The 14,438-nt window shown below is 33.6% G+C and overlaps 1 protein-coding gene across 1 annotated transcript; it reads right to left on the reverse strand.

Moving 5' to 3' along the window:
- Positions 1 to 3,778: 3,778 nt before the first annotated feature.
- LOC112048734 (HEAT repeat-containing protein 1) lies at positions 3,779 to 12,636 on the reverse strand. Its single transcript, XM_052891122.1, has 5 exons — positions 12,483 to 12,636; positions 11,172 to 12,366; positions 5,357 to 9,862; positions 4,597 to 5,016; positions 3,779 to 4,019 (listed from the first exon to the last, which is right to left on the reverse strand). Exons 2-5 carry the CDS (start codon positions 12,329 to 12,331, stop codon positions 3,827 to 3,829), a joined length of 6,279 nt encoding a protein of 2,092 aa, XP_052747082.1. The 5' UTR covers positions 12,332 to 12,366; positions 12,483 to 12,636; the 3' UTR covers positions 3,779 to 3,826.
- Positions 12,637 to 14,438: the final 1,802 nt, after the last annotated feature.

The following is a 14,438-nucleotide window of genomic DNA, read 5'->3' on the forward strand; positions in this document are numbered from 1 at the left end:
ATGCGGGAAATCGTTTTAAGCGTGATAGTCTTATGCGGGTTCTACTGTATTTATAGGTAGTTTTAGTCTGAGAAATTTTTATTTAAATATCTAAACTTAATTTTTTAGATGCAAAGTAATGTTATCTTTTTTGATATGAATTTTTTTCAGTGTAATTTTTCAACGTTGCAGAATTAATTTTGTTATAAATTTTTGGTTAATGTAAGTATTGTTACAGTCATCTAGGTCAGTGTTATGATTTTTTTTTTTAATCTTGTCCTATACACATTGTATTTCAGTAATATAATCCCAGAGTAAGTCTGAACCTCATAGCCATATCGCTGTAATAAGAAAGCCCTGTAATGGCCGATTATGATGACTTTAGAAGTAGCAGATATTCTCGGTACAAGAATCAAGAGGCAATATCATTAATAAATGTGCCTCTAGGAACGCAAGATGTTTATCTTAACGACTAACATCATCCTGCGATGCGATCATTTTGTTTATATGTCGCATCAACTGGAGGATATTACACGATTTCGTGCTAATAGTAATGGGAGAGCGCCTTCACTTAATGAAAGAAGCTGTGAGTTATGGCGTGCAATTAGACCTAATGTGGTAGCCTGAAGGGTAACTTGAGGACTCGCTATAAATATTATTACATGAATAAACTTAAAGCCATTTTACCCTTATTGTATCTACGAAAGACAAGTGTCCCTCAAAGACAAGTGTTATTTTAGCTAAAAAAATTTTAAAAATTTATTTCTATTCGTATATTTCGAAGAGAAAGAGACCTTCCGAGAATTTTTCTATAGTATCTTATTTTTCTATAGTAGTTTTTTCTTGCTTGCTTGCATTTTATATAGAAAATATTAGAATATGTTAATTATAAGTAAGAAAAATAATAACATTTCATTCAAAGTTTCTCGTTACCACAAACAAAAATTGATTAATTGCTTAACTTAATTTTCGAAACAACTGTTGTAAATCAACTAGCATTTGTTCTGAGTTCGAGAAAGTGAGAAATAGTTATTCGTTATGTTAGGCAGCAAAATTAATTCTTGCTGTAGGTTCTTATTGAATACCAAGCAAGCGTTAAGGGCTAAGATTAAAGCACGAACGAAGCGAGGGGTTCAAAAACTCCTTCTTTTTGAAATCCGTTAAAAGGAATCCTGAGCGTCGCGAGGAAATACAACTTTGTGTTTTGCGCAACACGAAATTTTTTCATAACACCATAGCGAAAAAAATACTTTAAGTACCAATATTACGAAACGATACTAAATCACTTAAATCAACAAACACTAAATAGGTCTAGGTATACACATATCTTTATATATATAAAAATTTCGTGTCACGTGTTTGTCCGCGATGGACTCCTAAATCTCTAAACCGATTTTAAATTTGATTTGCAGTCCGTGTTCATTTTCATCCAACTTGAAAGATAGTATAGCTTACATCTCAATTTATAGCCAAAATATTATTTTATTGCAAATTATTTGTCTATTATATAACTTTCAAAAATATTCTGAGCGTCACGAGGGTAAAAATCTGTCGAATGCAACTCGAAATTTTTCATCTCACTACAATGAGGAAAATGATAAAAACCTATTTAACGAAACGATAATATCGTTGTAGTCACTATGTTATCGCTAAAATCAACACACACAGATAGGACCAGATATTTTAACTTTCAAAAAAACAATCCTGTCCTGAGCTAAAAATACACCGTGCGCAATACAGACTTTTCATCACACTACGAAGAAAATTATCTATATTTGTAGGTAGGTACTTATGTTTAAGGAAAGCATAAAATTGAATATAGGTAAAATAAACAAACACAAAGCCGTTATATACATACATAACTGTTATTCTGTTTATACTAAAGTTGTAGTAGCTAAGTAGATAATGCATTTAGCATGCAAATGCTGGGTAGTGGCAAGTCATGTCTGACTCCGTCGAGCTGAAATACACTTCTGATGCTAATAGCCAATTGACTGTTCCAAGGACTACGCCTACTGCATAGACTTAGTTCAAGTTGTATCAAGTTGTATAAGATCTGAAATCCTAATTACTTATGTCTACAGTGGTATGAACTCAAGTTTCATTTGAATTTATTCAGTAATTTCTCAGTGATGTATTTTTTTTTAATATTTGTTAATTAAGTACTTTTTTGTATTAATTTTAATAAAATAAACTATAAAATTGCTGTTAACCATTTTTCAGCCCGCATAAGTAGATATTCAATATCGAAGGTTATCGAAGTTTAAAAAAGAATGGTACAACTAATCTCCTCAAACCTTTTTAACCGACTTCAAAAAGGAGGAGGTTCTCAATTCGGTCGGTATTTTTTTTTTTATGTTTCTGAGTGTAAAACAGTAAACAGAATGCAGTCCTCATTAATATATACACGTACCTAAATTCGCTAGTATTCATTACATATTCTTTACTAGCGAACGCCCGCAACTGTGTCCGCGTAGAATTCAGTTTTTCAAATCCCGCGGGAACTATAGATCTTTCCGAGATGAAAAGTAGCCTACGAGTAAAATCTATTTCCATTCCAAATTTCAGCCAAATCGGTTCAGTAGCCGCAGCGTACCTAATAGAGAAACAAACATACTTACACACACACACAAAAAATTTCGCCTTTATAATATTAGTGTGATTACACTTATTGCATGGATTTTTTAATAAATACTTAATTAGTTTTCACACTAAAAATGTCGTACGGTTTTGACAATGTAGTACCTACTTAGGTAAATATTATAGACTATGTGATTCAGATGTTTCGTCTTGGCGGTGACACTACCGTATCCATTTATATCTACAATGCCATTCAACGAAATTTATTGGGAGTAAATCATGCAAATCAGCGATCATGTTTGTGACAGATTCCGCGTCACAAACGGGAGTGTCATCAGTTTACGTCAGCGCTTTATTACGCTGCGTCTCACTCAATGATCTGACAGTGGACTCGCGACTCGCGATATTTCGTATTTTCGAAAATATTCGTTCTACCCACTTCACTATACGTAGGTAGTAGTGATATAGTGCTTCGTTAGTCCAGTGGAGTGTAGTTGCTAATTAAAAAGTTCTGCTATACGCTACTTATAAAAACACCTGTCACCTATGACCTATCATACCTCAACACCGTCGCAATTAACAAGGAAATGTTAGAACTCAGAAGAAGAATATCTGAGTAAAATATTAATAATATTTTCCTCAGATATTATTCTTAGTAACTGCCCGAAAGCCGAAATCACCGCCTTGGCCGTCGATCCTAGAAATGAACTTTTATTTTTATCATTTTCTTGTTAACTGCGACGGCGCCCTCTATCCGCGGGTCGCCGTCCTCGCACAGCTCTGCGAGAAACAGCACGCCCGCCGCCAACAGATGGTGCTAGTTGCTTTTTTATTTAAACCATCAAGATTTATAGTTATAGTCTGCTACAAAGAGAACCCTAACAAACCACAACTAAAAAGACCGAGTGTGCTGTGGACCACTTGATTGAAGTACAATTTCTTTTAAAAAAATTACAGACTTATTTGAAATCTGTTAAAAAAATATCATAGCGCCATCTATGAGTCACATGCATAACTGCATCGCAACAGGTTCTTGAAGTGTGCAAAAAGGTTTTATTTCAAAGTTCTCGAAGATCGCCATCTACTGGTAGTTTAAAATAACAAACCGTTTCACTATGCCTGTAGATGGCAGCACGCAGCGCCCTATTACAAATCGTAACGCAATCACCATGTTATTCAAGTCAAGCGTGCGTAAAAAAAGCTTTTACTTAAACAAAAATTTTTCTTCATATCATTTATTTATGTTTTAGGTATTATAAAATTAATATCAAAAGTATTTCTCCAGCGGTTCGCCCAGTATTTGTTCGAGTGTTCGCACGGCGTGCTTGGTGGCGCCCTCTATCCGCGGGTCGCCGTCTTCGAGCAGTTCTGCCAGGAACGGCACGCTCTCCGCTAACAGAGGGAGCCAATTGCTGCCCAGCTGAGACGCCATAGACACGAGACACTCCAGACCGATCAACCTGAAAATAAAAGATTTTTAAGAATATTTGCTATAATCTTTTAAATGTGACCTATATTCCCATTTCTCTCCACCTAGTCGAGAGAACTACTAAAATAAGGTACAACAATAGTCCAGCGGGGCGGCGATCGAATTACCACCTTTCGATGATGAGTCCGACCGCTCTTACCGTTCAACTATTGAGGGTTTGGATGAAGGTTTAGAGGTTTATGATAAAGTAAATTATGATATTAAATAAAATTACTAAAATTATCGAGGTACACCACACTCTAAACATAATAAAGTTAAGTTTAACATAATAAACATAAAAAAAATATAAGTTTTGGATATAGATCATGGTTTAAATTTTCATATTTAAGCGATTAATAACAAAAATATTACTGACTAGACCCATTTAAATTATGAAGGTGGCAAAGTCAAATTCAAATTCACCAAAAAAATTTGCTTTGATCTTCTGTGTTACTTCCTTAAACCATTTTAATAAATTAGATTTTTCTTTTTTGTTCTGTCAAGCAATTTAGCGTCACTTTTCATCAAGTGAGATTGCAGTCAATAATTTATAGTTACTTAGCCCTTACCTTATTTCAGCTTCATTATGTCTAGTCTTCAACAAAACTTGATAGTTGAGAAGTTTCCAGAGTAAATCGTCAGCAATCGCCACAGCGAACTGAGATATGCAAGGGATTATCAACTGTGTAGCTCTAGACTTAAGGCTCGGAATCCCTCCCACTGTATTCTCCAACTGATCGACCACTGGTTGCATTAACGTCTCAAATCTATCCTTATTAAGAAAACTTTGGCTGTCGTAAAGGAAAACTATTTGCAAAGTTTTAATTATATAGTTAATAAGGGTTATGCATTTCTCGTCTGATTCGAAGTACAGTTGTTCAGTTTTGCTATTGTTGCATGAATCTAGAAGCTCTGCTGCGTTTTTAACAAAATGGCCAGCGAAAAGTACAAAAAGACCTTTCAGTTTCTCAGCGACTGCACTGCTTAATCTGAAAATGTGAAAAAAAATCTTATAAAAATATATTCATTAAAAAAGGCTTACAAAATTTTGTAAGAAGCAAAAGAAAGAAAAATCGTCCGAAGCATGTGTTTTATTCTATATTCTATTTGATGTTTAGTTAATTTGAACAAATGTAGTTGTAAGTGAAAAGAAAATAGTTAAATGGTTGACCATCCCTTAAACTTCCAGCTAATTTTGAGTTCAACGCATATAACTGTCGAAAAACAGGGTGAAATCTCCACTATGTATATAATAAATAATACATACTAATTACTCATTTAAAGTTAAAAAAAAAATGCAAAATTGCAACAGCTGAAAACAAAACTTACCTATAAAAAGTTATCACTCTATCTTTATGACCATCAACATTTGTTCTTATTGCCCAATCGTAAATTCTGAAATAGAATGGCCTAAAGCTGGTTTCCGATAGCTTCAGGACCAAGTTCACCAGAGCATTCACCACTTCCTCCTCAGCTTTATCAATTATCTCAGCGTCCATAAGCTTTTCAGATCCATCACTTCTCAGTTGCAATGCAGATAGAAAGAACGAAGTCAAATCGTGTTGCAAGGCAGTGAAATCTGCTGTGGTTATGTTCGCGAAGCTATCCGCTAAAACGGACATAACTGGACCAATGGCATCCAGATTCCTCTTTTCCAAAATCAAGTGATGCGTCTCATTCGCTACTGGTATCAATACTCGAGGAGGTATAGATAAAGCGATCTTCTTTTTTATATTTATCAATTTTGACACAATAGCAGACACTTTGCTACATTCCTGATCGCCCGCTTGCCATTTCGACAGCAATAACGCGTATTCATACAAAATCTTCTGCAGATATGGACTCAAGAATAGAGGCACACTTTCCACAATTTTAGAAATCGCTGTCACTGAGCTGAGCAAGACCAATTCGGGAGTTTCAGCTTTACGTTGCTTCTTAAGCACTTTGATTAAAGCTGGCATGAATTTTCGCAAACTGCTCAATGCGTGTGCCTTCAGATTTCCGCACAATTCCGCCAAACAGAGCACAACGGACGCCATCACGTTTCCAGATAAATTCGGATTGCATGTGTAATTTGTGACAGTTTCCAGAACTGGTGTAAATTCGTCAGGATTGTCTAACGCTAGCATACGCGTTAACAACTTCAAAGATAAAAGAGCGGTCTGTTGATTCAGTTCTAATTCTTGAGCTGCATTTTCATCAACATTTTCCTGAATTTCGATCGTTTTAACGATGTCTAATAAACTCGGTAGCAGTGAAAACATCAATGTTTTATCAACATCTGTAAACATTTCTGGACTGAATTGTATTTTTGTGTTCAACAACTCCATTGACTTGCGACGCACAGTCTGTAAGGTGTGCTTCAAAAGACCGCGGATAACAGACAAAAACATGGGAGCCGATAACAAATTGTTGGTGTGATCCAACAAATCGTAACTATGGTGGAGCATCACGCGCCAATATTTAGCGGTTTTCTCATCAGCGACTTTTGATATACTTTGAATAAATGTAAGAATATTTATAATGAATGTTTTGTAGTTATTTTCCATTACTTTAAGGTCTACGGCTTGACTACAATGTTGGATGAACCTTGACGACGATAAGCAAGTGGTCATAAAAGTGACAATAACATATTTGTAGTGCCTCAATTGGATCGGCGTATGACCACTTATACTGAATATATCACCGCTATCGACGTTCGTGTCCATTGTATCCTCGTCCTTTTGTAAAGGCAAAGACTTCATATAGGCAGTTAATTTAATAAAGTTTTCTAGACAAACTTCTGGTGGAAATTCTAGAAGAATATTCTGCCCAAAGTCCATTCTATTTATTGGCGATTCCTGGTCTGCTAAAGTCCTTGTTGGTCTCTTGTCTTTCTTCTTATTGTCATTGAAATGAGCAATATGCGTCTCTAATAACAGAGCCAGGAAAACCCAGAGGAACTGATTTGGACCAATAGTTTCTATAAGCTTCTTATACAAAGGTAATCTTCTGTGTTCCGGTACATGTAAAACGACATCAGCGAAAATACGAAGAACAGGCACGACACGTTTTTCCAATTGTTTCAGTTCTTTTTCATTGTATTCATCAATGTTTTTGTCCAGTTTAACCAGAATCGGAATAAGTGTCTCGATAATTTTCGTAATAATTTGGAAACTATACGCATCGTCGTGTCGAAGAACTGAAGAGCCCATGAAGGTGAATATTTCCATGGTATGGTGAAGAACTTGTTCAGGTAACATGTAAGCTGCATGTGATAAAAGAATTAACGCGTGGTGTTGAGTTTGAGGATTTTGAGTGCCTCTGATACATTGAACTATTGTTTCCACGTCAAATATATTTTTAACAGACTTTAGCTGTTCTTTATCAGTGTCATTAATAAATTTTCTACAGAAATACCACAGAGAAGACAAAAGTAATTGCTTTGTGTATTCAACATAAGACTGTTCTTCAAACCTTAGACATTTGTTAAGCAATTGGAACAAAATCGTAACAAATGGTGTATCCACTGTCATTTTCTTTTTGCTTTGGACATATTCCAGCAGCGTCACCCCAAGGCGCCATTCCTTGGTTTCCGCCGTTTGATAAGATATCATAGACATGGTGGTCTTTTTCTTTTTAGGAACATTTACTACTGGATCTGCCACATTTAACATTCCATCAAGAATAGATTTAAAGTCATCAAAACGCAAATGTATTTTTTTCATGACCTTCGACGCAGAACTTGCAATCGTTGGATTATTGCTGAAAGCACCAGCTAATGTTATGAGGTAGACCAAATCTTTACATTTTTCGGCAGGGACTTTATTGAAGACCTCTTCATTGATCTCCCTCAAAATTAAAACACAAGGGCTTTGAAAGGACTCATTATCAGAAACACATTCTCTGTATTCCTTTAAGCCAATTTCAATAGATTTCCAAACTTCCTCTTTATTGAACGAAGATATTGTAGTTTCATTTATTTGACTATAAATATTTTCAATTAAACTAGACTCGTATATGTCGAAAATGAATTTCTTATCATGTTTGTTTTGATCCATGGCTGTCTCCAAAGTTTTCAAAGCTGGCACAATGTAGCTATACGTATTAGCATTAATAATTCCAGATAGGACTTTTACTAATGCTGATTTTATATGACAAAGTGTGTTGCCCGTGAGCAGTCCTGTCAGCTTCAATATACAATTTTTACTGAAGATTTTATTGGCTATTGACTGATTTGTTAAAATGGTCTTTAAAACTTGAGGCAGTTGTTCATGGTCTAATATTAACTCCTCCTTATGATTTATCAATTGTTGTAATAGCTGCACATAAATCAATTTTTTGTCTGGATTAGTGTTTAAAATTGTTTCTATAAGGTCAATTACACATTGTCGAATTGGTGTTACAGGATTGTTTAAATCAAATAGTATCATCAAAATGAGAACATCTGAACTGTAAATCCAATCATTACAGCTTACATTCATGAAGTTTATCATTAATTTTAAAGTCCTTATTTGAATTTCTGGACCAATTACATCTTTTGGATCTATAGCATACAATATATGACCACAAGCAAAGTTGGCCAGAAAGTTAAATTTCTCTTTTGGATCTTTGAAAAATTTCTCTAGAAGCTTTTGTAATAATTTCGCGTACCTTGCATTATACACTGGTATACCGCATCCAGTTATAATAACTTCATACAATCGCCTGACAAGTATCGTTTCTGGTGTTTTTAATATATTACACCAAGGCTTTGTTACAGCATCAATATTCAACTGATCTATAATTCTTGAGAAAGTGTATTCCATTACTTCAAACATGATTTTATTTTTCCTAGCATATTTTATAAATTCAATTATTGATTTAGAAGTAAATTTATTGTCACTGCCTGCAACTATAGATCTCGTTTCAATAGATTCCAAAATAATATTTAATATTTCTATACATTCTTGTGTAGTCAAATTATGTGAGCTTGACTTTAGGAGCACATATAAGCATATATCAATAGCACTATCCTTATTCAATGTAAATGAATTAAAAATATGATCTACAGTTATGATTCTGTCTACAAATAAAGCTTTGAATATATTTTCATTTAGAAGTGAGTGGTTTTTAAAATTTGCTGCAGCAACAGATTTTTTTGTAAAGCCTAGATTTTTTGCCCACACTGACGAAAGTATTTGATATGTGAACTCAGCAGATTCATCATCTTTAGCAAAGATGTATGGCATTATACAAAACACAACTTCCTGGTTGATAGGCAGATTAGCAAACATACAAAATTTTCTTATAGCTGCCATAGTTACATGCAACCATTTCTTTGAATCTCTTGCAGTAATATTGACAAGCAAATCTGTCAAGTCACTGCCATTAAGAACATCTTGTAGATTCTCATTTGGAATTTCTAGAGCAGCCTTTACAACTTCCGGATTGTCATCTTTAAATCTGTTAATTATTGAGTCTTTGAGAAAATCTTTGTCTTCCATTTTCAATGCTTCAAACTCTTTAGCAACATAATTCACTGCCTCTACCCTCAATTCAGGATTGATGTGATTCAAATTTTCAAAGAGATATGTCCCACCAACTTTATGAGCAACCGCAGGCTTAAACCCTAACACTTTAGATAGTTGCTGTTGTTTGTGGCTAGGAGTTTTACTTTCTGAACTCATTTCTTTCTTTATTACTTTGTCAAAAGCCGCTGGATATTTGTTCTCAAGGTTTTTCAAGAACTGTGAGTACCACATTATTATTTTAGTTGAAAACCCATCTCCTTCATTATCATCGTCTATTATTTCAATGTCACTTTCTTCTGCATTCTTTTCAGTTTTTAAGCACTTCAGTACATTTAATATTTGCCTGAAAAATAAAGCAAAAGTAATTAATGTTTTTATCCATCAACTTCCCCCTTGACTGAGTTCTCAACTGATGTGAAGTGAAGTACTCTAAGATGTTAGCGGACTAAATAGAAAGAGGCACAACTTTATTCTACCCATATAGTGCTCGCCACAGATCTTTGTGTTTGTGAAGTTAGCTGCGGAATGAGTATAGATGAGTCGCGTCGTTAGTACCGTTATTGATTCATTGCTCAGTCATTTGTTGCTAACTTCACAAACACAATATTTCGTGGTGGGCACTGTACCTCTGACAGTTTCTACACAGCATCAGAATGTGCCATAACGTAATGCTTAATCATTTGGTGGTTTTGCCAGTAGGGCGGTAACTAGCCATTGCTAAATCCCAACACCAGTCAAACTAAAATTAAATAAACTAATAGAAAAAGACTGTCTATAATTCAGCCATATTCCATGTGTACTGTTTAACAACAAACAAATTAAAAATGAGGGTATAAATCACTAGTCATTTCACACCTATTAATAATTATAATTAACTTGCTCTTAATTTAATGAAAATAAATTTCATCAACATGCTTAGAATAATTAACATGGTTAATATGTTCTGAATAAAATTTTATAAAAAAACTTTGAATTTGAATTTTTTTGAACAAATAAAGCTATGAAATGACAAGCGTTTTCTACTTTCATTTATAATAAGCTAGTGGTAAACAGTGCATGTCAACATAAGTCTAAAAATATTATAAAAGGTGATCATACACACACCTTTCTATAAAAATAATAATTTTTTGTACTTTTGAATTGAAAAAAATTTCATGTTAAACCATGACATAGACATGTCTTAACTTCAAAAATTTTCAATTAAGTTGTTGTAAAACAAAAGATTCCTTATGTATTGGAGAGTATTTCAAACCAAATATTATTATTTAATAAAAACCAAATAATCTTTGGTTTGAAACACTATAACAAAAAACATATTAACAAAATAAAGTCAACGGTTGTTTCTTTTAAATATTACTAATTTTAATATTTTTATTGATATTTTATTATACCAAAATTGTTTACACCACAAAAAGATGAAATTTTCTTAGCATGATGTACTTATTTTATTCTTTACAGGTTAGCCCTTTGACTGGAATCTCACCTGATGGTAAGTGATGATGCAATCTAAGATGGAAGCAGGCTCACTTGTTAGGAGGAGAACCACACCCCTTTCAGTTTCTACATGACATCCTAATGGGAATGGGAAGGTATGTCCGAAGCCTCCCACCCGCCATACATGAGTAGAATTACAGTAAATGATATATACTTACTTGATAATTTTTTCAGGTTGCTGGTTTTTGAGATCTACCTCATCTACAAAGATTTCAGGCAACTGACTAAACCTTCGAAAGTGCTCAAAATTTGATTGCAAAATAGTTATAACACTCTTTAGGAAGACTGAACAAAATACATGAATGCTTATATTTAGTTCAACCAATTTCTTCAGATGTTTGCATATAGACTGCATCATATTGACAGATATATTAGATAAAATATTTTCTGAAATCTTTGTCAAGTGTGTCTGATTTGTGTATATTACATTGATAAGTAACACCACATCGTATGATACAAATTCAGCATTCAATAGTCTGACAATAAGTTCATTAATTGTTTTTAACTTAAAAGATGTTTTTGTTGATAAATATCCGAGTACAACATACGCTGTAGACCTATAGTCTGCGATTGGAGACTCCAGGCCTTTAGTAATGGTCGGCAAAAGTGCACTAATTATGGATTCATTTACATTTTGTTTGGTATTGATAGTTCCTATGGCCGTTGAACACAAAAATGCAAATACTGTGTTCAATTGTGTAGCTCTTTCTCCATATTCTTTAACATATTTATCTGTGGTTGCTGCAATAAATTGTAATGTGGAATTATTTGACACACACTGGTTATGAAGAACTTGTTTTGTTAAAGGGACTCCATGTTTCTGGACTGGTTCCAACCACTCCCATCTGGAGTCCTTCAGTCTGAACAACTGTACAAAGCGTATGAAAATCTTTGTTTCATGGTACGGAAGGATGAGGGCTATAATTGCATCCTGATTGTATTGATGTATGTGATATCTATTTACAAGCCATTCTAAAGCTTTATGAGAAGATTGTAGAAGAAAGTACGGAGATAGTTGTAGTAAAAACTTTTCTATGGTCTGATCCAAGTTTTGATTCACTTCTTTACTTTGAACCGCTCGTTCGAAGTCTTTCGATGATACACTGAATAGGGCATCTTCGTACACGCGAAAGCCTTCATATAGTGCAATTAATTCTTTTAAGCCGCTGAGACCGATTTCATAAAAAGTATCGCGGTCTTTGGTCGCCGCTTCTTTAGGGTCGAAAAGCAATGATGCTTTCTTCTTGTCTTCCTTATATATAGATGTCTGCGGTGCAGAAAGCTTCTGCAGTTGCTCCGCTAAAGACGTAGAAGGCATTTTCAGATTTTTACACTATTTTGTAATATGGTTACCTGAAAACAAAAATATAACCAAACTTCGTAGTTCGTACAAATGAACCTATAATTTACTGAAACACACCTTTTTTATAAATACTACGTGATTCTTTTAAGTTATAATATAAACTTACGATTATAAAATTAATTAACCATATCACTGGAAATATTTTATTTTTTAATTTATAACCTCATTTGTAACACAATTCACTTTAAAAAATTAAAATCACATCGGATCGGATGACGAAAACGAAACGAAACACGTGCATTTGACAGCAGTGCACTTTGACAACTTGACATTGACATTGACTGTTTGACATAATAACCAGCGTTGCCCAATAAAAAATGAATTGTACATCCATAAAAAAATGAATCCCTAAAATCTTAATCTAAATTCCTTCAAATTCGGTGATGACTTGTATTGTTAAATAATAATTAGTTACGAGTAAAATAAATCATAAAATTGAGTTTCATTCTAATTAAATAACGGATAACCTTAAATTCATGAAAAAGCAGACGCAGATGCAAAAATTACAGTAATTTCCCCAGGTTTTCCTTGCATAGAACCCAATCATGTAGAAATCCCCACATATTGGCAAGCAAACGCTATTAACGCTATTTGCGTATTATATTTTTATTTTTGCCTGTCTGTGTTGTTGTATGTTATCTATGATTGTTCCCGTTGATCTTTAATGGGTCGTACAGGCTATTATGGTAATAAAAAGACCATTTACTAATTCCGTCATAGAATTATATTGTACCGAATCGTAAATCTATGAATTCCGTAGTATTCTGACATTTCTATTTTCGTTTCCGGTGTTTCTATATGTAAAACAGTTCCCATAAAAAAGAGGAAAAAAACTAAAGAGGACTAAAATGAAACTTATTCTTTCGATTCTAAAACTGAAATATATACAGACTTAAGTTTCAATTTAATTATAAATCAATATATCTATATATCTTTATTTTAAGCAACATGATATAAAATATAAAATTCGATAGAAATGACGTGGGGAAAAAATATCATCAACTAGCCAGACCACGGAAGACAGCAGATTTCACAAACCTTTTTAATAAAACGAAGTATTATTTGCGATGTTATTTTGGACTCTATAAAAAAATTAATTGAATTTACGTTCAAATGCAATTTCCATAGCTTTATGTACACCACTAAAATATAGAGGCCTTGGCAGCTGTTATTTGTTAACACTAGAATCGTCAACATCACAATTTTGTCCCATCCGCAAGTTTGTTTGTCTGTAACTTTTTATTTTTTTATTTAGCTCCTTGAAACTTATTGTCTTTTACTTATTTATTGCATTTTATTATATTTTTAATTTTAATACAATAATATTTAATATATACTAATATTTATAGAGGAAAGAATTGATTATTTGGTTGTTTGTTTGTTTGCATTTAATAGGCTTCAAAATTACTAAACCGATTTGAAAAATTCTTTCACTGTTTGGAAGCTATATTCCCATAATTTGATCTCCTTATACCTAAGAGAACGGAAACTACGCGGGTGCATTCTGCTAATAAAATATTATAAACACGTGGGACAAAAGCAGCCCTGCGGCGGTTCTAAGTACATCACTTAGAACTACCGTTGGACTACTTTTGACCCACATGGAATCTATAACTCTAATTCGATGTTCAATCATCATCATAAATACATAATAAATCATCATAGATTTAGCAGTACAACACAGTATCACTATTCTTCGTTTACCACCTGCGAGTCTGTGCAGTTCACAACAAGCTCAACTCAATCAAGTTGGTTTGGGTCTAGCAGGGTACGGGTCATGTAGCGAGGCCACCACCTAATTAATAATGTTAATTTATTTTACGTTTAATATTGGGGATAATGATGACGATGTTGATTAAGATGCCGATAATGGCGACGACTATGATGGTAATTGATAAATAGAGCTTTCTATAATTACTTCAGATGTTTATTTTTTCCTAATATAACAAAATAAATTATTTTAATTATACTTTTAAAGTGTGCATTATTTGGATTTTTTTTATTTAAATTACTAAATATTTATTTCTGTAAACAACACTTAAAGAAAATCTTAAAAAGATTC

Source organism: Bicyclus anynana, chromosome 3 (genome assembly GCF_947172395.1).
Source record: "Bicyclus anynana chromosome 3, ilBicAnyn1.1, whole genome shotgun sequence".
Taxonomy (NCBI): Eukaryota; Metazoa; Arthropoda; class Insecta; order Lepidoptera; family Nymphalidae; genus Bicyclus; species Bicyclus anynana.

Excerpts from the sequence above, each read along its gene's own strand:
- LOC112048734 (XM_052891122.1), bottom strand. The coding sequence starts at position 12,331 with ATGCCTTCTACGTCTTTAGCGGAGCAACTGCAGAAGCTTTCTGCACCG. Across the intron at positions 9,863-11,171 it reads CAACCTGAAAAAATTATCAA|GCAAATATTAAATGTACTGA; the intron begins GTAAGTATATAT and ends TTTATTTTTCAG. Across the intron at positions 4,020-4,596 it reads CATAATGAAGCTGAAATAAG|GTTGATCGGTCTGGAGTGTC; the intron begins GTAAGGGCTAAG and ends TTTTATTTTCAG.